We start from the raw sequence: 27252 nt of genomic DNA on the forward strand, positions 1-27252 counted from the left end.
ATGAAACAATATTTAAATTAATTATTTTCATGTTCATGGACCTAAATGATCACTGACTTCCAGTATAAAGGATATATTAATTAATATATTCATTAATTAATTAACTCCCAGCCGTTATTTTCACAGGAGTAGTTTAAGCTATGCTAAAAGACCTCATACTTTTGGGGTTTTCACGTACACAGAGGGACATCAATATTGTGTTTGCTTTGAGAAGGATGTCTGGGGTTGTAGTTACTGATAATGAATGTGATTCTCGAAATGGTTATTTGTAAGAACATCAGAAGAGCCACATGGGTTTAAATGAAGGGTCCATCCAGTTCAGTGCTCTGTCTCCAGCACTGGTGACAAGTGGATGCCCAGGGACCCAGGCAACGTACGTAATAGCTTCTGCTTCAAGCCCCCAACCATTTTCCGTTCTTGGGATTTCCTGCGCTTGTTTTGTCTGTTTAGCTATTCCGTGTACATGTGGAGTTTCCCTGTGGAAGTGTATTCTTCTTGTGTTCACAGCCTTTGGCAAGGAGTCCCATAAGTCATCACACACTGCTAGGAAGTCTTACTCTTTTGTTTCCTTTGAACCTGACTCTCACTTTTGTCATTTGATGGTGTTTAGTACTTTTATTAGCAGAGAATAAATGGGCAGTCTCTACCCACTCATGATTCTGTATACCTTTTTCACAGCATTTCCACACCTACCCTACTCAGTCATTGTTCATGACAGCCTTTTGATCATCTTTGTTGCCCTTTTCTGAACCTTATCCCATTTTAACATACTCTTTTTGCCATGAGGCAACCAGAACTGCACAGAGAATTCAAAGTTCGGGCAAGCCATGAATTTGTGTGACATCAGGATGTTTTCTGATTTGGTCTCTAATCCTTTTCTAATAATTCCTAAGTTTTTGGAATTGGTTTCTTGACTGCCGCCAAGCAGTGACATGATGTTTTCATGGAACTATCTATCATAGACCGCTTTAAATTCATCTTCTTTGTTATATTTCACCTGCCATTTTATTGCCTTGACATGCTGTCTTGTAAAGTCCTTCTGCCATCCTTCATAATCTGTCCTCATCCTTATCACCTTGAATACTATCAGATCATCAGGAAACTTTGTCACTGGACTGCTCAACCACTTTTTCAGCTCATTTGTGGGTATGTTGGACAGTATGGATCCCAGCACAGACACCTTGCAGAACACCTCTAGTGACTTCTCACTATCGCAAGGCCTGACCATTTACTGCTAACTTCTGTGTGTTCTCTTTTAGTCAATTATTTATCTGTACAAGACCTTCCCTCTCTCCTAATTGCTTGAGTGGAGACACATAGGTATAGTTTCATTTCTCTTATGCTCTGGAGAAATGCTTGGTTATTAAATTAATGATTAAAATGTGTAAAAAAAAAAAAAAAAATCACCACCTTAAAACAAAACAAAGCAAAGCAAAAATAAATCAGCACTTCATAGTCTTTGTAAAGAGAAATCCTTCCGTAGTACTAAACCATTTCCATGGTGGAAGTAGCCCCTGTATGGTGATGTGTCCATAGTAGATTAAAGCCACACTGTACACACATCAGCCCAGTCTCAAGCAATAAAAATCAGCAATTTCTGAAAACAACACTGGAGTCCTAAGTAGCTGCTTCTTCCTTTTGTAGAAGCTGTCTTCAAATTGCCTTTTTCTTCAGGATTATGTTGGATAAGGGTAAGATAGAATTTCAAGGACCAGGCTGATGCGTGCAAAAACCATACAGTTATGTACACCAGAAAGAGAACTTTTGCATCTAGTATGTGTCAGAGCAGCACTATAGGCTGGTAGATTAGTTCCAAGCAAACTCCAAACTTTTATTCCATAGTCCCAAATGAGTTAGGAAGTGTAATATGAGCTCCCTATATGTCATGGGGTCAAAGTCAATTCACTTGGGCTCTGAGCAGCTGATTTGACTATCAGCCGCAGTAAAATAAAGGTCAATCAGTGTTTAAAGTACCAAATAGTCTTTCCAAGATTGTAGAGATGGGATACAAATTTTAATGTATTGCTCTGGGGTTGCAACACAGATGTGTTTAAAGGGTTAATGCTGTGGCTCAATCAGAAAGAATGCTTGGCAATAAGAGGAAGCCTGGATTAATGATAGAAAAGAATTCTTAGCATTTTATAGCAGTGGGTATTCGAGATGAGACATGGCTAATGATCAACTAAAAAGGTATTTGCAGCTGTGGTGCTACCTCTCCCCACAATGCCAACATTAATCAAGGTTTTTCATGCAGCTTTGCAGTCCATTCTATTTTTCATTGTCCTGAATATAAAAACAGAGCTCATGCCCTAATACACTGAGTCAGAGCCCATACTTCTGTATCACCAAAAATGATCAGACCTTATTGATTTCTAAAAGCTGTACTTTCTGTACTGAAACAAACTCACAGCAAAGTCTTTAATAAAGCCAGTTTCATTTTAAAGGGAAAAAAAAAAAGCCTCTTGTAGCCCCAAAATGTAAATACCACTGGGATGTGAAGCACTTTCTGCCATGAATTAACTGCTCATATATTTTATTTAAGTCTTGAATTACAACGAAACATCAGCTGTAATTACAGCATCTCTAAGTCTAGTTTTGGAGTCAGCCATCTTGTTGAAAGGCCTTGGCAGTGCAAAAAGCCAGTGAAATCGTGTAAGTCAATGTCCTAGCTGTTCCGATGCTGCCTTCGGAGTCAGAAGAAAAGCTTCATTATAGTGAAAAATTAAACATTTGACATACAAGTTATTTCCCGAATGGCTTCAATCTTTTTAAATAATGAACCCCATTGAATCTCAACTCCTCAGCAAATGTTGATTATCTAAATTCCTTAAGTAAACTACACGTGATGCAGCTTTTGAAACATGAACGTGATCTTCCCTCATGTAAACAATCCTCTGCCTTTGTTGCCCGATGCTATCACACTGGAGCTCACATCCTTCTGGATTGCAGGCCCAAGCCTATAAAATGTTGGTATCAAATATCCACCCCAATCTGCAGATGCTTTATGCCTGTGCTTAACAGCCATGACTCATCCCATTAAAGTCAACAAAGTTACAGTAGTAAAGTTAAGCGTGTGTTTGCAGGAATAGGCCCAAATTCTCAGAAGTATTTAGGTAACTCAAGATGCAGAGAGATGACTGGTGGGGCAATTTCATACTGGTGTGACTAATCTCCCTAAGATCTCCTAAACTCAAGAGGGAGAGAGAGGGGTCTTGCAAAGGGGCTTCAGGACAACTAAATTAGGCTCCTGTTTTGGAATATCTTCCAGAGAAGCCTCCAGCTCTCCCTGGCATTTAAGAGGTGCTTGGAGTGCTCAGTCCTGGACACCCAGCTCCCACAGAAATCATCAGAAGCCAGACCTCGAGGTGCCCAGCCATGTCTGTAGCAGTAGCCACCTCGCCAGTTCTGGGAACCCAGGTCCATGTACCTGTAGCTCTGTAGAGCGGCTCATACCATCACCTGCTCCTGCCATAGCTTTGCACTCTAATGGCACCACATGCATCAAAGCCAGATACTATTGACACAGGGTAACTTTTACTTTTCAGACTGAAGGACTGCAGTGAAAATAAAATAGAAATACCTTTGACTTTTCAAAGCCTGGAGTTTTAAGATTATTTTAAATAAACATTGAAGATAAAATTCTTCTTTCTTAAATGTAGAGGACTAAGTAAATGACCCATCATTTTACGTTTGAAATTAAAGAAAAGAATATTTTACCTGAAATTAAAGAAGTAGAAAAGATGCAATGATTCCTTCATATTTTAATAAATACGATGTATTTTGAGGATCCTCCAACAGCCATGATTTTGCTGTGTTAAATAAAGTAATTTTATAGTGCTTTAATCAGATCATGATGGAACATTATGCAAAATATTATGCAATGTAATGCAAAGTAATTAATGCAAGCAGAGAGGTGGTAGGAATGTGAGACCACTGCGCTGCATGTATTTATGTCACACAATCCCTGCTGATTTTCCCAATTTCTTTCTTTCTTAGATAGTGGTTTCCCGTTCAGAACCCACAGCTCCACATGTCAGCTTTCAGCTAGACTCCCACCCCGTCTCTCCCCAAGTTGTTGTTGAGGATTCATTAGCAGATGATGGGTATACCCTGGTAGTGACTGGAGAAAAGGTGAGTGGTTCATCATCTAATCCTGTGTACTGTATAAACCTGCAAATTTCAGTAAGAGCAACTATTCACACTGCTGTTTTACGCTCTGTATTCTCCCAGCCTTGCCATTCCCTTGGGAACATTGGAGGGGCAAGTTTCCTCCAAGATTATTTTTCCCCCTACTAAACAAACTGATAGCCTAATATTGAGAAATGTTTAAATGATGTAAGAGCTGTGATATAAACCAACAAAAGCCAGGAAATGCAAATATTAAGGCTGAAACTCTGTCCTTAATTCAAGTGTTGCAAAGAAAAAACACAATGGCTCAAGGAAAGAACAGTGCTCACAGTTTCCTGGCTTTTGTTCATTTGTGTCATAACATTACAACTTTTTAAGGAGGGGTGTGCATGCAAGAGTTACGTGGGTGTGTTTAAAATTGGGAGTCAGTGTTCATAGTAAAGTTTGAAGATTGCTTTAGCATGTAGTCTACAAAGGGTTAATAAGAGATGAAGAGCTGTCATAAATATGATATTGTCATAAGCAGATACGCATTGTAGAATGGGTTTAAAACATCAGCAGATAATATTACAGATAATCCTAAACCATAATCGTAAGCAATAATTTTACCCCTTGAGTTCTATAGGAATTTACAGAAATACATCAGCCATTAGTAAAGATGGTTATTAATCATTTACTGGAAATGTATGAGATATTTATACGAGTGATCTTCAAGAAAACGTCCCAAATAAGTTCAGGGGAGGTACTGAAGTGTAAAGAAGTATGATGTACCTATATAGTAGTGTAATTATATACTAATTTTAATATTTTGACTAAAAATTATCCTTGTATATTTACAGTGACCATTATCATAACTATTCTGGTATTTTAAATACTATACATTTTAATTCATATTTTAGGTATAGTTTAGGTTTTTGGGTGGTGGGTGTTAAAAAACAAGCACATGGGTAGTCATGTGCTGTAAGTGTGTCAGATATTAATGCAGCCTCGCCAAAGTTGAAATAGCCCTCATGCCTATTTTTACAAATGTATGAACTAAGACATACTGAGGTACACTGTTTTTTTCCAAGAACTGGTGCAGAATTGGGAGGAGCACACTGCTGTTTTCTTTTTCCATCAGCAAAAAATGCTACCTCGCTGTAAACACCAGATGCTGGTAGTAACTGTATATAACATTAAGATGCCTTTAGGGTTTCTCCCAAGTGAATTTAAAATCATGTCAGTTAAATTACTTATAAGATCCTATAATTACTGAGCTAAAGAGAAGTCGAACTGCGGCTTGCACATCTGAAATCTGAGTAGCACCGCATCGCGTTGCATAAATAGAGGCTCTCCTTGCCGCTTAGTGCATGTATTAAAGGGATCTGTGCACCATGTCTTTGCATCGACAGATAACGAAGATCCCGCTGACGGGGCCGGGCTGCCACCACTTCAGGTCCTGCAGCCAGTGCCTGCTGGCTCCTGCCTTCATGCAGTGCGGCTGGTGTGGCCAGCAGTGCCTCAGGGCTGCCCAGTGCGCCGGCGGCACCTGGACCCAGGAGACCTGCTTGCCTAGAGTCTATGAGGTAAAGCAGTGGATTTCTCACATTAATCTCTGAGGGAAGGATGCAGTTTGCACCCTGCAGACGTTTTCTGTGTATTTTTATGCAATGATGATAAATGAAGTGTCTGCTCCCCTCGACTTCCCCGTGTCTGTGGAGCCCCTGGCTGGATGCACGTACTCTGAATGCTGCAGGCTGGGGTGGTCATGGTGGACAGGTCTGTCTGATCGTCCTGGCTTGCCAGGGGAGAGGCTCAGCTCAGCATAGCTCTCATGGTGGGGAAACAACACGTGTCTGAGCCAGCCTGGCAGGGGTCTGATGGGAAAGGCCAGTCACAAAAAGGAGCACCCTTCCCCTCAGACACCTCTCAAAGGGAGGAGGTGCAAGAAAGCACTTCCCACCCACAGCTGCCACAGCCTGACACAACACAGGAGATCACAGAATCACAGAATGATAGGGAGTGGTAGGGACCTTGAAAGACCATCTAGTCCAATCCCCCTGCCGGAGCAGGAACACCTAGATGAGATCATACAGGAAAGCGTCCAGGCAGGTTTTGAATGTCTTCAGAGTAGGAGACTTCACAACCCCCCTGGGCAGCCTGTTCCAGTGCTCTGTCACCCTCACTGTGAGGAAGTTTCTTCTTAAATTTAAGTGGAACCTACTGTGTTCCAGTTTGAATCCATTACCCCTGGTCCTACCATTGGTTGTCACCGAGAAGAGCCTGGCTTCATCCTCGTGACACTCACCCTTTATATATTTGTAAACATTAATAAGGTCACCCCTCAGTCTCCTCCAAGCTAAAGAGACCCAGCTCCCTTAGCCTTTCCTCATAAGGGAGATGCTCCACTCCCTTAGTCACCTTTGTTGCTCTGCGCTGGATTCTCCAGCAGTTCCCTGTCCTTCCTGAACTGAGGGGCCCAAAACTGGACACAATATTCCAGATGCGGTCTCATCAGTCCTCATCAATCCCCATGCTGGCTCCAGTGATGAAGGAAAGGGTGATGTTTCCCTGTGGGGAAGAGTCCCTCTCTCCCCTAGCTAAGCTCTGTAATAGTCCTGTCAGCCAAAACACCACCCTGAGGGAGGAGTCTTTTTCCTAATGCCTGCCCCCCCGACTCCTTGTTCCACTGGGTCCACTTGCCACCAAGGGGGACGAGCCTGTAGCTGCAGTATCCCAGGGACGAGGACAGTTGGAGGCTGCTGCCAGCCAGCTCAGGCCCATAAAGGGTGTGTGAGACTGAAACCGCGTGGACGAGCAAAGAGCTGCACTGGTGCGTTCCTGTTTTAATTTAGCTATGGTTGACGCAGGATTCGCGCTGGCCGCCCATATGTGTAACCGAATCATCCCGTGTGGAGTGTGACATCGCTGTGAAGGCAGAGGTTTGTAGGGCAGTTAACGGACTAGAAAACTGAGCGAAGGACAAGCATAACACTTTCTGGTAGCACTTATACCCATGTATTTTTGTTAGTGCATTCAAACTACACCGTGTAGTTAAAAATCCTTTTTCCTTTATGGGCATACAGCTTATAAACAGAGATGAAAATTTGACATGCTAAACTCTCAAGGAGTAAGTGAGACAAAAGGGGTTTTTAAATGAATACGGTACTTCAACCGGGCAGATGATTTCATGTGCAACAACTTTTTAAGGAGTAGACAGGCAAAACTACTAAGAATCTAGAAACAGATCTAGAAAGACATGTTTATGTGGGTTTTTTTCTTTTCCATATTCACCTTTCACATACGTAATTTAGGAATAACACAGGCAAGTCAATGAACAAACAATGAAGCACTATAGATATTAAACCCAAAATGGATGGAAAGGGATATGTGTGTGGGTTTGCCTTGCCTTCTGTTGCCATTTGTCTCTGGACAAAGGATATGTAAAAAAATGGCTAATGCAGAATGTGAATAGTTTACTTTCCCTTTATACAAGAACATATTTATTTCAAAAAGGCTGTATTCAATGGTCAAATAGGCCTTTCTGGCCTTAGTTTGTATGAGGCTATGAATCACCAATTCAAAGGGGTGCACTGAGGACTGGTCCTGATACATTTTTAAATACCTCTGCAGGCCCAAGCCACTCACCTATCCTGCACAGCTTGTTTTGTGTTTCCTAGAGCTCAAACACAAGTAGCATCCTTTAATGTTTTATTTCTTGGTGAAACTTTCCAGTGTTAGCTGCATACTGCCATGCCTCCAAAAAGATTTCTAAGTCTTCGAACTGCTTAGTTTCTGATTTTTGGAGATGCTGAGCCCATACAGTCCTCTTTAATTTCAATTATGAGTGTGTGCACTCAGCAGTTTTAAGAACTGAGCACCTGGAGCCCATGCAGGCAGAGATGCAGAGACTGAGAGGTACGTCCCCAAGGCCACCTCTGTGGTCCCTGTGAAGTCACGGGGAGGACTCATCCAGGGGAACACACCAGGGATGTGGGGTGCTGGGGCAGGTGTGGGGCTGGCCAGGTTCTCCCCTTCCCGCATGGCTCAGCCCTGCCTGCTCAGCACAAGTCCAGTCTAGCCCTGTAATGAATATGGATCTGTGGCAGTGATGGATCTTAAAGTGAATCTCAAATTACAGCATGCCCATGTTGGTAGAAGTTGCTTCTAGAAGGCTTGTGAGGAAAAAAAAATGCAGCTGAGTACTTAAATCCCTTTGGATTGCTAGCTGTTAAGACAGATTTTATGCTCTACTGGACCATGACATTTAACATTATTACTGAAAAAAATATAAAACAGATTATTCATCATCTTCTGATCTGTCTTTAAATCCATATGCATAAAATACGAGAAACAAGCTTGTTTTGTTCCTAACAAACCGAGGATGACCTGCTTTGCATAGTATCTGAAATTCAGTCCAAAACCCCCCCCTTAATATTTTGCAGCTTTGAGAGGGACAGATCACTTGAGATATGTCATACGATCTCTTTAACCTGAGGGGAACACAGAGCTTCTCCCAGGGTCTGGTCCAACAGACGCTAGCTAGCTAAGCCTTCAACAAAGTTTTCCCAGGTTATTACACAGAGTGGTGTGCAATGGAAAAAATTTTTCCTCTCGGGGGGATGGCAGAGGAGAAACACAGCATTTTCCTGCAGAGTCCTACACATCCCTTGTCTCCCTGCTCTGCTTTAAGCACGTTACCTTGAAACGGTGGGTGGCGGAGAGCTCTGCCTGGGCACCCCCTGCCACAGACAGGGCAGCGGGGCTGGCACCGGGACACGTCCCACACAGCCCAGCTCCCACCCACACCTCGCACCGTACCCTGCGCCATACGCCTCTGCCAGCAACCAGGCGTTTCATCAGCCTGGAGAAGCCATGCTGGAGGAAAGCTGGGGACTCAAGGGACTCTCCTCAGAGATCACTTGGTGCTGGAACAAATTGCAGGCATCTGCATGCGGCATTCAGGTCGGGCTGAAAGGTGAAAGGTGTAAAAGGAGAAATAAATTGGTCTCCCTTTTGATTCTTTGTTATGGTTAAAAACCTTACATGGTTTGTTGTTGTTTTCAAAGGGAGCCATTTTATCTGGCTTTTGTCTCAGATGTTTCAAGAACATTGGGCCTTCTGCTGCCTATTTAGATTGGAGGTTTTGCTGGAAATTTCACATGTGGCTGATACATGTTCTTGCCTCTTAATTAAAATGAATGGGCCATTGAAACTTTAATAGATAGATACTTTCTTCCAACAATTTATAAAGTATGGAAGTGGATACTAGCATAATGGCTGTCAGCATAAAAACAAAGGAAAAAACAATGCTTTAAATTTTTCCAAAAAGAAAATGGAAAGTTAACTTTCTTAACTTGAAGTCCAGAGAGCAGCAGGGACAAGTAGAATGGCAGGTCTTGCAGCAAGAATTGCTCCTTGTTATCAGTGGAGTTTCTCTGCTATAGAAAACTTTTGAATCCTGAATTTCATAGCATTTATAACTGATTTGGGTTTTGCTTACTTTCTGTTAGTACCTGCATGATGTAGGCGCACAGAAGATGCCAGCGTATACTTTAGTTCAAAGTCCAGGAGGTTCACTTTTCAGCTCTGTCAGGAACAAGTCTGGGAAATCATATTTGACTTGCAGAGGTTTCATCATACAGAACAAATGGAACAAAAATAAAGACATGAATAAAAACACTCTAGGAGAATTTCTGCAGAACTTAAATGCAAAAGTGTAAGGTTTGGTTTATTTTTTGCTATCTACTCAGAGGTCTTGCCTCCTAAATTTGCTGGCAGAATGTAGTAAAATACTTTTACTCTCCCTCAGTTAAGGCACATAGGCTGCTATCACAGTCTCTTTTGGCAGACAAGTTCACTCAAGGCCAGTTAAGTGCCCTCATTTGTTGTTTTGGGGTTTTTTTCCTCTACGGGTTTATGAAGTCTGACTTTAGCGCCCTGAGTTTGCTAACTTATGGATTAATTTCAAACTCTTCAAACCCCACACATCAATGCATTATTGTACAAAACATGGAGACATCCTGTATGCCCACTGAGTAATTTCAGTTTCTGCTGGGTTTTTGTTACTCCAAAAATAGACAGTGTGCTAAGATATCAAGTAGAGTGGAAAACTAGGATCTGAAATCAATCCAGATTTTGAAGAACAGGAGACAAAAAAGGGGAGAAAGTTAAACTTGGGAATAGCACAGACCCCATGGGGCACAGCACTACGCTCTTAGCTGCAGTGCGGTGTGTCAGGGGCTGTGCGAGCATCACTCCTCTTTTATGGGATTTGTGTAAAAGTGCTGTACCTGTACAGGTTCCCTCTTTGCTCATTGAGAGTTGATTTAAAGCTCATTAAAACAGGACTGATTCCTGGCTTCAGTGCATTTTAGATCAGACTCTTTGTCTGTTTTCTAATGGGAGCAGTAAATTTCCCCATATAGAATATATGGTGTAATTCTTTGAAGTATTCTTCAGCTGCCTTTCTATCTACAATAGTTCATTTGTGAGAGTCTTGAAGTACAGCTACAAGAGAGTTGAAAAGAAATGTGCTGTCTTACTGGATTTCCAGATGAAATAACAGCCAAGTATCACTCAAACACTTTCAGCTTGAAAATGAAGTCGGGTCCTTTGAAAGGCACAGCTGTATTGCATTTTTAGGGGCAAAATTACTATCCCTAAAGCATTAAGTCTAAGATATTTAGGCACTATGACCACAAATATAAATTCAGTCTTTCTTTCTCTGTTGTTTGTCCAGTGGTGCTGGTATGTTTGCAAACTTATGCAGTATTGTTAAAAGACCCCATAAATCCTGAACCAATGTCTTCTTGATTTTTGTATTTTTGGTGGCAGTACCAATGAGTACTTTTACTGAGTTTTGTAAGACTTCTATAGTGTTCCTACATTTTTCCCACCATTGTTATATTTTACAGGACAATTTACAATATACAGAAAAAAAAAGCATTTCCTTTGTAGATTGTCTCTGTGTTTCTGAGAGGTAGTTTATTTTTAACTCGGAATTAGAGGTGACCAAATGTAAGAGATTTAAGGAAAGAATAGCAGAAGTCATGTTAACTTTATCACAGCCAACGTGATATCGGATTATGGTGTCTTTGAAGCCACTTCACTCTGAACCTGACTTTCATCAAGCTGACAAAAAAATGGTCATTTTGGGGCTCTTTTGTGTTCAGCATTCAGCTTCTAACAAAATAAGTACATTGTATGTTTAACATGCCAGAAATAAGATGTGAAAGACAAGAACTGCAGGATTTAAAAGACTATTACAATGCACAGCTTGTTCAGTGCCCCTAAACACTATCCTTCAAAGCTTTCTAGTATAGGTTTTGTTATTTATTGCTGCTGTCAGAGAAAGCTCATAATGTGACAAATGAAAGGTGAAGAACAATTAAGATGAATGGTAGGACATAGTCTACCAGAAGAAACGTTTTTTTAAAATTATTTCTTTGCACATTCTTTAACTCAGTTTGAAGTTCAAGAAAACCTGAAGTAACTAACACAATATTTTTTAACAGATTCTCCCAATCAGTGCTCCCTTAGAAGGTGGGACAAAACTGACATTGTGTGGATGGGACTTTGGATTCAGCAAAAATAATAGATTTGAATTAAAAAATACAGTAGTCCATATTGGAGGGCAAATTTGTGCTCTGGAAGCAAAATCCAGCAACAAAAACAAGTAAGAAACCTAAAATGTTAATTTCTTTTTATACAGATGTTCTTTATCTGGTATGGATTTTTTTATAATATGAACACTCAGTCTGTAAGTGTCATCTCCAATTCTGGAATTTCAAACAGGAAACAATCCCTTGGTTTGATAAACTCCCCAAGAAAAAAGTGCTCAAAGTGGAGATGAAATAAATCTAGTTAATGCTGGTAGCTCCTGCAGCAGCTTTTTCTGTTTTGTCTGCGAAATGCTGTTCAACATCTGTGGGAGCTGGCAAGAACAAAAACTATTCAAAGGTTTGAAAAGAGGGCAGGTTCCTTTGGCCAGGATCCTGCTGGGCTCGGTTATGTCACCTCCGTCTTCCTGATCTCTGAAGCTGCTGGAGAGAAATGTGAGAAGATGCAGGCCTTTCGTCATCCAGAGCCTTGTGACCCTCAGCTGCACCTCTCCTCCTCCTCCTCAGAAATAAGTATTTGAGAGAGCGGAATAATGGCTTAAGTTTATGACAGAGGTTATTCCGGTTGCTATCTCGAAAAAATAGGAACTTCAATGAATATCCTCTCTCAGTTCAAAGCATATGACTATCTGCTACCAAATAATGTGCAGATCATGGCACAGCTTCCCTATTCAAATACAGAGCAGCAAAAAGATCACCCTCCAGAAGTACTGAGCACTCTCCTAACTGCTATTCCCAACAGTCTTAATGCAAACAAAATTATTTAAGGAGATGAGCTCAAATATGAAACCGTGTAAATGTAACGTTGTACATTACAACATGCTGCCATAAAAGTTCAAGTTTGATTTTTGGTAATATTTAAATGTATATAAGAAACTTGTGTATATTGTGAGTTTTTTTCTAATCCCATTGTCTGCCAATGTTTGGCAGTAAAGGAAAATTCCAAAAACCAACTCAGCCATTGAATGGGAGGTATTTGTTTTCTCTAGCATGCTGCTTTTTTCTGAAATTTATTTGATATACTAAAACTATTTTCTCTGGCCAAGTATAAACACCACAGTGTTTGTATTTAGTATTAAAGAAGATGATGACTGTTCTTTTAGCTGTTATTTCTGAAATGTCCCAGACACGCGTAGATTGACAATTCGAGTTTGAAGTGGTTCTATTTAAATACAAAAAATCAAGCCAGAAAAAAAAAAATGTAATCCCATCTTTTTCCTTGTTTTTCAAAGGCTGGAATGCACAGTCCCTGCTGCAAAAAATCCAAGTTTTAATATATCCAGTAGTGTTTCTGTTGGACATGGCAAAACATTATTCAATACATTTTCGTATGTGGTAAGCACTATGATTAAAACTTTATTATCAAAATTAGCTTCAATATTAACTGGAAGTAGACTCCTCATGAGTCCAATCCAGTATGGCAATTCTGTATTCCTGTTTGCTTTGTTATTTGTTCATGGAAATGCTAATGAATGTTTTAAGATTCTTCCTCTTCACATTTTGAAAATAATTTAACAACCCACTGTTCTTATTTTTAACCCCCCTCAGAATCCTATGATAACAAGTATCTCTCCCACCTACGGCCCCAAATCTGGAGGAACATTGCTAACTGTAGCTGGAAAATACTTAAACAGTGGAAAATCCAGAAGGATATTTGTTGGTGAGAAACCATGCACCTTGAAAAGGTAACGAACTTACTAAAAAGTGATGCCTTAAATATTGAAATGGCTTGATTAAAATGTCTTGGAGTAAAAAAAAAAACCTCAAATATGCATTGCTCTCCTCTCCTCATGTTACATATCAGAGAACTGATACTGCAGTAAACAGTCAGTTCTGTATTACATCCTGAGTTTAGGATGCCTGGAAGGTTCCTAGAAAGGACTATGGTTCCCTAGAATGCTTATTTTGTAATGTCTTCATTAGCCTCATTAAGAGGTTGCACAGAAAAGTAGCAAATCAGCTTCTAATGGACTAGAAACTATCAATTTCCCATCACCAGCTCCCACACTCTCAGCCCTCTCATATTAGCAAGAGCTGCTCGCATCTCACATAGCTTTAATCACTACAAAGTTCATGCAGGAGCTCCCAGTGAGCATCCAGTGCGTGCAGGTTACCATTTCCTGATGGTTTGATTGATACCAGCATGGGAATGCGTATTCCATGCAGAGGAGCAGCTATTTCTGAGGTACTTATCAGTGAAGAGCCTCCAAACCAGAGACAGCATCAGTTCGGGACTCTTCTTGGTATATATAAAATTGCTTTGAGGATTAAGCTGGAATTTCTTGTGGCTCTGTACTGCTTCCAGTAGTAGCTCAGTTAAGAATCTTTGACTTGCTCTGTGTGGAAATGCCTTAAATCCCAGGTGAACATAAATGTTAGATACCATGCACAGATTCTCTGCCATGGGCAGACAAACATTCTCAGTTTGGTAGCCATCCTACCATGGTGCAAATCCTGCTTGGTCCTGTTTTCAAGTAGAAGAGGGTGGTTCCAGAGTTGTCACCTCTGTGGCCAAGGGCAGAATCTGGCCCACCGTGTTCCAGAAACAGGATGTCCAGAAATTCCTCTAAATTTTGAGTATCTCCTAATGATACTGGGAAGTTGTAGTGGTGAAGTGTCCTAAATGCAGAGAACATGAGGAAGCAGTAGCCTATTAGTTAACATCAGACTCAAAGTCAGGAGAGTTAAATTTTATTCTTTGCTGCTAAATGATTTATTGTATGCTCTTGATCAAATCAGCTAAATGTGACTAAATCAAGAAGGGGATTTAGGTATTAAAATAGGATATTTAATCACTCCCAAGATCTTCAGCACTTATGTTCAGTCGCTGCTTAATAGTTTAGGGTGGCATTTATTGATGTCCTTGTCTCATCTGGTCAACTAATGGACAAATACATAATCCTTTTGGGAATGATTAATTGTGTGGGCACATAGTGATAGGACAAGAGGTAATGGCTTTAAATCGAAAGAGGGTAGGTTTAGATTAGATAAGAGGAAGAAATTCTTCACCATGAGGGTGGTGATGCTCTGGTACAGGTTGCACAGAGTTGTGGATGTCCCATCCCTGGAAGTGTTCAAAGCCAGGCTGGATGCAGCTTTGAGCAACCTGGTCTAGTGGAAGGTGTCCCTGCCCATGGCAGGGGGGCTGGAACTAGATCTTTACTGAGGGGCATGAAATGACAGCCAGCTCAGAGGCAGACATCTGCTTTGGTCAGGTGGAACTCTAGGTTTTGAACCGTAGTTGGGGCTTGTTTGGTAAGCATCCCTAGCACCCCTCTTTCTCACCAGCTAAGTTGTCTGGAGACTTCTACACAGGTCTTGGTCAGTTTCTCAGGGCAGGTATTTCTCTGCCTAAATTGGCAGCTTTCCCCAGTTCCGAGGCCAGCTAGATCAAGGGTTTACTTTTTCCTTTAAAAGATGGTAAAAAGCTTCCAGGTATGTATGAACAAATCACTAACTCCTACAGCACACGGTGAACACCACCTTCCTGGAAAGCTTCAGAAATGGCAGCAAATGCCCCTTTTGTCTAATTTGGAGCCAATCCTTTGAGAATGGCCTCACCTGGAGGCCTCCTGGATGTAACTGGGCCCAAATCCCTGAAACCAGCTGGTAAAGTTGCATTTGCTCCTCCAGTCAGTTGTCACCCTTACCTCTGATGTGCCCTGCTCCCTGTGGCCACAGTTGATGTGCTTCAGGCTTCAGGATCCCTCACCCCCCTGCTGCCTGGTCACCCATTGAGCTCAGTGTGGGAGGACTTCCAGGACTTCCAGGGCCAAGCATGACAAAGCAAGAGAAAAGCAAATATCCCAGAGACTACGCCGCTGTGCTAAATTCAGCCAACTCTTCCTGAATTTTCAGCTGCTCCTTCCTTCTCCTTGCCCTTTGGCTGGCCCTCAGCAGCACCTGCCCCTCAAGGCAGGATGTCTCTGACATGCTGGTACCTCCCCCACCAGCACCTTTTCTTGAGGTTTTTAACACAGGGTAAATCCTGTGGGTTGGAAAGCAAAATATGTTATCCCTTGGTTACAGCAGAACAAGTCATTCTCCTTAAACTTGGAGTGTGCTGTTGTTCTCCAGGGTGGAAGCTGCCTTTGCTGGGTGCAGGGGCTGACGTGCCTGTCGCCAGCGCTGGGGAAACACCTTCCATCAGGCAAGGGGCAAATCAACCAAATTAAGATTAATCTTGAGCCTAAGAAGTGCTTTTGCTTTGTCTACCTCATGCCTTGCTTATTTATGCAATATGTTCATCCAGTGGAGGAATCAGTGACATTTTTTTACAAGTGGATTCTTAGGGTTGGGGCTCACTAAAGGATGGTGTTTTAAAGCGAGTACATGTTTCATAATGCTGACAAGCAAGGCCTCTGTCCTTCCAGCGTAACGGGGAGCACGGTGGAGTGCTACACTCCGGCACAACGAATTCCTCAGGAATACCGTGTGAGGGTGGGAATCGATGAAGCTGTCCGAGATGCAAGCAGTCATTTCACATACAGAGAAGACCCCGTTGTTTTAAAAATTCATCCAGCCAAATCTTTTCTTAGGTGAGTAAAAGTTTCTTATAGAAATAAGGGAAGTAATGAATGAAAGAAGAACGGCTACACTGCACAGCAATCTGTCAAAAGAAATTGCATTTTTATCTCTATCTGCCATGCCAATTGCTTCTATTATGGTGCAGTTGCAGAGGGCAGATCATTTCCTTTCAGAGGTGAAGGAGAAGGGGGAAGGGCACCTCTTTTCTTTAGGTGATTTAACTCCTACCTGCTGCTGAGCATACCTGTGGTGTCCTGCTGAGATACCTGCTCTACAGCTGTGTCTCCTGTACTGCATCTGGACATTACACTGATTTGTGAGGAAAATCATTTAATGTGACAAGTCAGCAGCACTCAGGAGAGCAAATGGATTTTAAAATAGTCTAAATCCAGCGCTACATAAATATTATGAATATATATGTATGGTAGTATGTGTGTGTTTTTAAGTGACATATTTATGGTCTCAGTAGCTCTAATCCAAGCCATCTGCCTTTGCCAAAAAAATGTCAGCAGTAAAAAAGACACCTTTTGCAGCACCACTGAAAGCAATATGTTAAGTTAGTGAATGCTAAGTACAAGTATACTCTCTCCTTTAAAATGTACACATTTGTTTTATATCCTGGCATAGCACAATTTAAAAAATTAATTTTCTTCCCTTGTGTCTGATGAGTTGTTATAGCAAGTGTAAAATTTGTTTCCCAGAAAAAATAATCTCACTGCTCAGAGCTATGTATTTGCATTCACCCCATATATCCCTAATTCTGGTTTTATGTTGTCATTTACTGTAAAATATAATTTGTAATTAAGATTATCATAGCAGATGTATAATTATCCTACTCGTCTTTATTTTTTTTTCAATTTTTCCTAGTGGTGGAAGTACAATCACAGCTCAGGGAATTAACTTGAACTCAGTGTGCTTTCCTCAGATGGTGATTACTGTACCTAAACTGGGAATGAACTTCTCTGTGGTGAGTCAGTCTTGGAGAAGGCAATCTGTTATCGCGTCATCTTTGTGTGGTGAATGGCACAGAATTTTCAGTCAAAATACTTTGATTTTTCTCTTGAAACTTCAGGGCTTCCACCAACATTTTGGTGTTTTCTGCACAGACTGTTTCCACTGCATAAGCAAAACTCAACAACAAATTTAAAATTATGCTCTTAGTAGAATAACAGTGTCTAAGCAACCTCTTCCAAAGAAATAAGGCTTTTACAGTATCTGATAACAAGATATTTATATTGCAATTTTAAAATGCAAATTCAGTGACTCAACACAGAACAATGCAATACAGGTATGTCAGATTACATGGCAAGTTCAAGTATTACTGTGATAGGTAGGAAAGATATTCAAATGGTGACTGTGGCCATAAAAGGAAAATTGAACAAGCATTAAAGAAGGAGGAAAAGTAAATATGTACAATAAAAAGTAAGTATCATTTTGAAGAATTTCTGGTTGCCAAATTACCTATTGCGGTAAATCTCTCCTAATTTATCCAAGCTGAGCAACTAAGTCTTAAGAGAGGTTTGGGCTTTTGCAGTTGAGTACCTGTGCAGGAACAGAGAGTCAGTCAGGGATCTGAGCCTTGTTTTGTTACCTGAGTTGATAATACACAGAGTCTAAATCTAAGTAAGGTTTTCAGATATGACCAGGTTATCTACTTTAATTTTTATAAGGCAAAGATGAGTTGGTTAGATGATTGGCTAGTTGTACTGGAACTGTTTCCTGTAAGCTTTTGCTTACACATTCATCTCGTACCTTCAACATTTTCTTATCCTGTGACGTCTGTTTAGCCTAACTGAAGCTAAATGGACCTACACTCTTTATGACATGCTACATTGCTGCTCGTATTCTCAGCTTATTTCTAATGATCATCTTGCACTATTTCCTGTATTGAATTCTAAGTATTAGACCTAGGTTTGCTCAAAGTATTTTTAATAGTATGTCTGCAAATTTACAGTGTTTTATAGCTTCAAGGTCATAATATTCTTCATGATCCTAATTTGTATAATATTATGAGTGTTGGGACCTGAATTTCAGCTGGATGTAATCGTGGCTTGTAATTTAATGAGTTCAAATTTTAATCTGAAAATCAGTGCCCCTGCGATGAAACACAATGTTCAATGTTATCAAAAAGATACTTTATCCATGAGTTGGAAAGCAAGACATTTCAGTGAAATCAACCAAACTCAGAATTTGTTAGGTTTTCAGTAATGTAGGCATGATTATTTCTATGTACAAAAGATTTCCAAATTAAAGACCATTGCTGAAATCAGCTCTGTAGATTTTGCTTTGTGTGGATTCAAGCAGTCTTTTTTTAAAGCAAAGATCATTCACTTGCTTCCTCTCTTTCCTTGTGAGAATACATGATGTTGTTTTTCTTCAGGCCCTGATTCTGCATACTTTGCTTGTCAACTATTAGGGACTTCCTCAGAATTTGAACAGATTTGAAAGGATCTGAAGTTTTAGAGAACTAAATCCACTATTTAAAAGTAACTGGCAACTCCAGGCAATGAAGACTTTAGAGTTTACTCTCTCCCTCAAGTACTGGGGAGCAGCCTTTCCCTTGGGGAGTGGTTTGCTGCCATCCTGCCTTTTAACCTTCTTTTGAAAAAAGACATGGACGTACTCAGTCAGAATTATCTCCCATATTCTTTTGCTTTTCATACCTTGCAGTGTGTGGGATATTTGCCAACACACAAGAAGAGGCAGGTCTGACCCTCCTTTTCTATGAGGATACCTGTCCTCTGCCACTGCTGATCTCTGAGAAGCTGCCCCACTATAAAAGCAGCTGTACACAAATTCATTCTCTCTGCAGAAAGGGTGGAATATAACCTCAAACACATTATAATTGAGTGTTTTATACTTCGACACTGCCCAAGCAATATATTTTGCTCTACTGAAATTAAAATCTTCTGGCACTCGGTGGCTTTCTCTGCCATTGTGGCAGCCCAGGTCTGCTTGCCATTTGTTCTGCCATTAGTCTTTACCTTGAGCTTATTTTTCAAGGAAGGATATTAGTTCTCAGGGAGAAGAGGAAGATTTATAAGTGGCAAAACAAGAGTGCAGTGTGTAACAGAGGAAATAGCTGGTGGAGGATGCCTATGGCTGCAGCCTGCCCTGTCCTGCACAGGAGATTCTGGGCCTTATGCATGAGTGATATGCCAAAAAAACAAGTTCTCATCCAGTCATTGCAAAAATAAACAACCATGAGGCGCTATTTCCAGCAGAGATCCAGAGCACTGGTATGACCAGCTGTGCCATTTATAAGTGAGAAAACACGTTGTGGTCCTGAATAGGCCGAACCCAGGCAAACACTACAATGCAACCCAAAATTCTCTAGGAGTCCTATAGCTGAGGTTATATATCTTTTTGCCTCCTTAGTTTGGGAGAGGAGAGCTGAGTTGTTTTTTTTTTTTACTTCTTATTTAAGCCCTTTTTCTTTTCAGTTTTCTCTCACCAGCCTCCTTCAAGAAGCTGCTTTTGTCAGCATTCAGAAACTTTGGCTCTTGGGAAAACCAAAGCCAGCACTGAAACACATCCCAAAGCATCAAAGGAAAGTACAGCTGGGAGGGACCACAAAGACCTGGCCTGGCCCGCTTCCCTGCAGCAGGAGCTAACACAGCCAGACCACTGCCTGACGGATGTTTGTCTAGGCTGTTATTAAAGCTTCTTGTGAAAGAAATTTCCCAACCTTGCTTAAACAAGCTTTGGGGAGAGCTGCTCTACCTGCTTACCTAGTGGTTTGGAAAGACTTCTTTCTAATAATTAACCCAAATCCTAGCTGCTAATTAGCTATCTTCTTGTTTGACCCTCAGTGGACACAAACAACAGGTTACCAGTCTCTCCTACTAATTTTACATATTTGCACTACATTATGATTCAGCCTTTCTCTTTTTCAGTTAAAACAAACCAAACCAGTTCAAATTCTCCCAATAAGTTTATTCCCTAGAGCTCTGCTCATTCTTTCTGCCACCTCCCAGACCCTCTCCCATTTGCCTAAAACTGATGGTGCCCAATTTAAAAGAGGTCTCACCTTCTCCTGTCAGCTCTCTGTCTCCAGATCCTTAAATCACTCCCTCAGGATTAATTGTGGCCTAGAGCCCTGATGGAGTCACAGTGTGAGTGGAGGGTCACTTCTGTAGGCAGCAGGAGCTACTGGGGCTGCTCTGCATCCCAAAGCCTCAGGGAGCAGAGCCAGCTGATGCGCCCTGTGGCATTTGATCTTCTCCACTTGTTTATTTCCATCCCGGTGGAAGAGATGAGCGGTACAACTGGTGTAAGAGTTTTTCCAGAACAAGTCCCCATAAGAAATGCAGTTTCATCGAGACTGAAAAATTTTGGGGGCAAAATGCCAGTCTCCTGTAGAAGAAACATTTAACTTGAGCTTTTCAGTTCTAACATTTGAAGTTCAGTATTTCTGAACATTTTTCTTGTATAATGCCAAAATGCCTTGCTTCAACTTTGTCACTTTCATTTCATATTTAGTTACATTTCCTTAAAATTATTCAATACTGTGTTCACACTACTTGTGTTTATATTACAATCTATGTTAACGCTATCAAAATAATACATTTTGCCTTCTTTGAATTTGATATTTCAGTGAATGTAAAAAATGTTCTGGTTGTTGAACCATATGTTTCAATACTTGCAGTGTGCTTCTTTTAAATTTCTATTTCATGAGTTCTTTTGACCATTTGTTCTGACAAGGAACAAAAAAATATGGATTTACGCAATGCTGCATAAATTCCCCAAAGCTCTAAATAATGCATAAGGATACACAAACCCTCTCACTTCGGCACACATGTCCAGTTCCTCTGTGAGGTGCACAAGGGGGGAAGCAGCTCTTTCCTTCCTTTCACTTTGCATTGTGCTTGTAAAAAAGCTTTGCACAGTTTGGAATGGTGTTTGATCAGGAGCCTGTTTACAAAATAAGTGTCTTCTAACCTCTGCTATAAGTCATGCTAGATGATTTTTCTGCTTCTGGAGCACTTGAGGCCAGTATTTTCTCTTTGAAAGCCTGTACTTTGCATTGATTCCCCGATAGTAAACAAGTGGTCATTCAGGGATTGTTTACTGTAGCATTTCTATTATTCTAGCCATTAACTAATTTGGATCTATATTCCCACTGTTTAATCTCTTCTAACCATGAGTGCCCCAATATATGCAAGGTTGCCAAACTGGGGAGAAGCACCTTTTAATGCATCACCTTCAATAAATGACCCTGTAGCTATACAAGATCATCTCTTTCCACAGACTTTTAATTATCTCTTCAGTAAGTAGTCTCTTGAATGATCTTCAACATTTCTTAATTGCTCCCTGCTAGATGCCATTTCCAGCTGTATTACAGGAGAATTTAAAAATACCGTAAAGTTCCTTAAATGTTTACAAGTGCATGAAAAATCCATACTCATAATGCTCATCAAAATGCCTAGAATTCACCTGTGAAAGTCTACCTTAGATTTATTACCTAATGACAGAAGAAATTGCCTAGAAACTGTGAATGTTGAGTGTGTGATTATCAAAGGTATTCCTGACTACCTATCTGAAGACACCCGGTTGGATCCTTTATCTGTGTTGACTCTGTGGCATAAAGCTGCCCAGAAGCCCAGCAAAGCATGGAGGAACCATTGGCTTTTCTGTCTGTGCTGATTCTGCATCTCATGCACATCTCCTGTGAAGGAAAGAGTGCAGCAGGGGGTGTCAGGGAAAAGCCTATGCTGTGAAATCACCGGGGTGCCAGGGATGTGGTGCTAGCAGGTACATCAACCATCCCAAGCCCGGTGAGTATTTTAGATTTATGTTGTGCGAAGGACTGACACAGGAGAAGGAGAAGTTGTACTCTACCTTCTGGTCCAATGATCTAATAGACTAGAAGTATCATCTCCCATGCCTTCATTTAAGAAGACAACTGGAATAAAAATGCTACCAATTCATTAGTGCCTTGCATTGCACTACCTGAAATGGCAGCAAAAGCCAGTGGGTTCTCTGAAAAATCCTCAAGATACCCTCCTTGAGTGCCACTGCTTGGTTTCTCACCTACACAAAAAAGCCTTCTGAGTGGGCTTCCCTCGAGTTGGACCTCAATTCTCATCTCTTTTTATTGAGAAATCATCCTTTGGCAAAGATGGTTGGAGAGTCCCCTGGTCTGCTTTTAACCTCATTCATCTTTCATTACTCACTGGAACTCCAAAAGTTTACTTTTTATGAAAGGATAAATTGGCCCTTTTCTCCCTTCTGACTGCTACAGATCGTGTAATACACATCCAGCTGCCCCTCTCTTATCTGGGTCAGCTGCTGGGAGACCTCTGGAGCTCAGAGATCCTCCCTCATACTTTTTCTGTTGTTCTACCAGACAAAAAAATATTGAATTGGGCACCGAAGTTCAGATGCTGTAGGTCAGGTTCGAATTAATTGCCTCAAGGGTCGTATTTTACAAATGAAACAAGAATACATACCTTTAAGTCATGAGTCATATGCATTGTGCAATGGATTATTATTCCCTTTGGGGTATAGTATTTACTTATGCTTGTGAAATGTTCCATAATTTTTACATCTTTTCTTCCTTATTGTCTTCAGGTGTAGATTATAGTCACAAGAAGAAAGCAGGCTTAGCTTTTAAAGTGAATGTACTTTAAAGCCTAATTAAATAAAATTTAAAGGTGCTGGGTGATAGGCAGTATCTTAATTGAGAAGGCAATAGATTGAATTAGGGTTTTTTTTCTTGTAGATCTTCAATCCAATATTTCTTGAAAACTAAACCATCATATTCTTCAATTGCTAAAACCAATTTCGGGGTAAAAATGTCATGTCAAATCATGTACCAATAAGGGCATTGCAAATAAGATTTTTCTTGACCTTACCAATCAGTCACATTGCATCCCCTCCAAAGTGTATTATTAGATTTTTATCATTTTCTGAAAGCTTCCTCTTCAGAGACCAGCCTGATAAAGTAAAGTATCTGATTCTAATAGATAGCCACAAACAAAGTTAAAAATACCACTGCTATTCATTTAAGGGACATCACTACTCTACAGTAGATAAAAAGTCTAATGAATTTACATTAATCAAATAAATATCATGATTATCTGAGACATACTTGGTTTTATAATTGTATATATTTTAGTAATCCCTTTTCAGAATCGACACAAAATGATAGATATCTTTACAAATATTCATATATCATGGAAAAGTATGGCTTGATCATCCATTACACTAATGATTCATCTTATTATTACCATACTGATTCGAATTAATTTCTAGATCCATGTGATATAACAAAGCCTGAGATATGGTCAAAGGTGTATAACAAGATATTCAAAAGAGGAAGAACAGTCTAATACTGTAAGAAAAGGGAGCAAAAATCTGCTTTGTCTTGTGTCCCACAGATTATCTTGTTTTCATGGAGGATGCACAAATATTTCTGAATTTGTGCTAAGAATCTAAATGGGCCGTTAGTTACATGGGTGCAAGTGCCATCAGCATCACTGAGACCTGCACCAAGCTGTTTAACCGAGTGCTGAACTCACAGCTCACAGACATGTAACCCTTGCAGTAGAGCTCTAAAACTCTAGTGCTCGGTTTCAGAGCCTTGAACATGTTTCTCACATTCAAGATTTCACAATATTATGCACAGAAACATGAATTGCTCTGGTGATAAGAAAAAGTGCTGATTTGTAGATAGCTAATTTAATCCCACTTTTCAAGCTAATGTGGATATATAGCTCATGTAGCTTGAAAGGTTATGTCACTGATTTGAAAAAGCAAAATTACATTGCATTAATTTAGCATATTAGAGACAAACGTAAACTAATTTCACAACTTCTTCAGGCAGCATTTTATAATCAGAACCAATTTAATTTGAAAAACAAACCAGAAGAATATATATTTTTTAGCCTTCTCTAGATGTGCAAAGGTATTCAGCAGCACTGGTGATTTTCCAGGGAAAGTTCCCGTAGAACAAATGTAAGATTTATGATGACTATGAGCTAAGCCCCACTCTTACCAGGGCACATGTCAGCCACTCTGTTTATATTAAAAAAATAAAAAAGTGTATTCTCTGCTGTCAGAGCACAGTGTACAGGGAACTACTTACAGAAGGTTTATATAGTCAGAAGAGAAATACTTCTGCAGGGCTGAAACAACTCTGTTTGTGCCAGAAGTCCTTCAAGCATGTCCACGGTAGGCAGCACGAACGGGAGGCACAGGGAAGGGAGTACACAAGACAGTCACAAACAAGCCACTCTGCGGTTTGCATGATGCTGCCCAGCACCCACCTGCCTCTTGTCAATGCCTGTGGATGTGCTGTTGATATTATAATCAAATTCCTTATGTAGAAACCTTCAGAGTCAAGAGAGAGAAGTCGACCCTTCTAGAGCACTGTTAATCTAATTCAAACTGTTGTCTAAAACAGATCAGATGAATCGCACTTCTAGGTGACCTGTTTCCCTATGCTGACTGAGGGCCGTTCAGACGACTAACTCCAATGCAGGTGTCTGGATAAAGGCTGGATGAATCCCATCTGCAAGGATTCCCATTATCCCTGCAAACTGCCCAAACTCCAGTTCAGATCAGGCTGCTTGCAAACCCTGCAAACCCCTGCTGCCCTTGTTTGCAACACAGTGATCCTTACAGGACAGACCTCTGTCTGTCTTGTCCCACGAGTCCTGTGCCATGGGTTAGAGGGAAGCACCCTGGGCAGACATTTCACACTGGATCACACTCCTACAGTACAAAGGAAGCCCTGGCAGGTCTTCTGGAGCACCAGCAGCTTTCCCCCAGGAGACACCTCTAGATCAGGCCCTCGCAAGGAACAATGGCAGAGTGAGGGCAAGCGCAGCTTCACACCCGTTGTCAGGTGTCTCCTGTGCAACAATGAGGGGCAAACATCTCATCCCTGCTGGTCCAAGGAGTTATAGTGTGAAGTGTGTCCCACAGTCAACACTCCTAGGAGGGACTTTCATGACACCAGCATACCCAAGCTCCAAATACCACATCTCTGGAACCTTACACATACATTTTTTTGAAAGAAGATACACTTTACTGAGCTTTCATGGCCCAAAACACCATGGTGGTTTTGCTTTTAAGTGCTTTCTCACAGCATCCGTAGTCTTTCTGGAAACATAGTGGCTTAGCTACACTGTGCATAAATGGTGCTATATTTTTGTTTTCCATTATTTCAGTCAGATTAGTTGGCCCTGGTTTTACCTTCTCTTTACCCTTGCTTTTGGCTTTGGTAACAAAAATTAAGAGAAATCCATGTGGCAGTCACTCCGACATAGGCTGGGTAAGCTGAATTATGGCTGCTTTGTGTCCCGGTACAGCTCAGTACATCAGGATAGCCTCCTGATAGTCCTTGGCTTTGGAAATCATTTTCCATTAATTATCTGCAAAATATTTACTTTAAAAGTGCTGTGAACAATCAGGCCAGGAAGCTTGTTTACTTGAACATTTCCTCTACAAGAGTGAAAACACCATTGACATAAAGATTTTAAAGTTTTCTCCCAGCTCTAAATAAACGTTGTGTAGCACTGATCAGGATTTCACTTTGCTTAAAGAAGAACAAGACCTGTGGTGTTTATTTTTTCAATATATGTGTATTGTTATAGAACAGTTATGTTCTATGTTCAGTGACTTCCTATGCACGTACTTACTCAATTACCTCTTTCTTTCTTACCCACAGGCATGTAGCCACCGCTCCAGCTCAGAGATAATCTGCTGTACAACACCTTCACTGAAAGCCTTCGATCTCCAACCACCCTTTGTAACCAAAGTGTTCTTTATTTTTGATGGTGTCAGCTCTTTGTACTTTGATTTTGATTATGTAAATAATCCTGTATTTAAGCATTTTGAAAAGCCGGTGTTCATCTCAAGAGGCAACCAAAACGTTCTGGAAATTAAGGTAAGAAATGTTGAAATACTTTTTTTCTATTATTCTATTATTTTTGTTATTGCAAGCGCACATCAGCAGTGCAGTGTGGAACAGACATTTTCATGAAATAAAGGAAGCCCCAAGGAAGCACAGGCAGAGGGAGATGGAGAGCAATGTGTTCAGTGCTGCATTCATCCAAGCCCCCAACTGTTACAACTTAGAAGATGCAGGGCGGTTGTTGGCATCAGGTGGGGTGGGAGAGGGGCTTTCCTCATCCACATGGGAGGACCACGCTGAGTCCGCCTCTGATTGTGACGAGCTGCGTCACCAGTTCAGTATTAAACATGGTCATCAGCCCAGAACCTGCAGTGTGTGGTCTGCACGAAAGTCCCAGATCTTACTGTCATGGGGCTCTGTGTCCTTCCTCACAAAAGATGCAGAGTTGCATCTTTTAGAAAGCGGCATCTTTTAGAAAGTGGCCTAGCAGCTTTGGCTCTCTAGAGCTGAGGGAAACTCTGGCTTGTGCACAAAGTCACTCATGAGGATCAGTCATCACTGTAGCCTAAATATTTACGGATCCATGAAAAACGCAAAGTTGATGCTGAGTGCCTGTTAAAAGAGCACTGAGCATGGCCTACAGAGCACTGAGAAACATCTCTTAGGAATTCGGGGTCCTTGCGGGCACAGGCTGCTCTCTGCTAGAGTGCTGCAGAGAAAGTTAAATCTATTTTGCAAGAGTCTGATTTCCTGAATCTAGTGCTTTTCTGAGTATCAAATAGGAATAGCATAAATACGGGTATTTCTAATTTATAATGAAAGTTGATGAAAATGTATTAATATGCACATGAGATTTATATAGAATATCTATAATTTATATAGAATATAATCTATAAAAAATGTTTTACAGAAGAGAAGCAGCCTTAATGCTTTGTGTAGCTGCTCCACAGCTCTGTAAGCCCGAACTCTTTTCCCCTTTGACAGCCATGAAAGCTTGAAGCCCTGAGGTCTTTCACTCCGAGATGGTCCAGCAGGCCAGCTCCTGAGCTGCAGCAAATCAGAGGGAGTTACCTCAGAGTCTCTGTCAGCCATGCTGCATTCCAGTCAAACTCTCTTAATATTGTTCTGTCTCCA

General features: G+C 40.8%; 1 protein-coding gene across 7 annotated transcripts in view; it reads left to right on the forward strand.

Moving 5' to 3' along the window:
• The window catches only part of MET (MET proto-oncogene, receptor tyrosine kinase), a 92534-nt gene that overhangs the window by 43762 nt on the left and 21520 nt on the right, over positions 1–27252 (forward strand). For all 7 annotated transcript variants that reach the window (XM_065048792.1, XM_065048788.1, XM_065048793.1 and 4 more), the window contains 8 exons: positions 3997–4131; positions 5520–5693; positions 11625–11785; positions 12962–13064; positions 13278–13414; positions 16103–16267; positions 17124–17223; positions 25933–26151. In XM_065048792.1, the coding sequence (XP_064904864.1) occupies positions 3997–4131; positions 5520–5693; positions 11625–11785; positions 12962–13064; positions 13278–13414; positions 16103–16267; positions 17124–17223; positions 25933–26151 (1194 nt within the window). The remainder of the gene's footprint in view (positions 1–3996; positions 4132–5519; positions 5694–11624; positions 11786–12961; positions 13065–13277; positions 13415–16102; positions 16268–17123; positions 17224–25932; positions 26152–27252) is intronic.

The sequence above is a fragment of the Columba livia genome, chromosome 1, assembly GCF_036013475.1.
Source record: "Columba livia isolate bColLiv1 breed racing homer chromosome 1, bColLiv1.pat.W.v2, whole genome shotgun sequence".
NCBI classification, from domain to species: Eukaryota; Metazoa; Chordata; class Aves; order Columbiformes; family Columbidae; genus Columba; species Columba livia.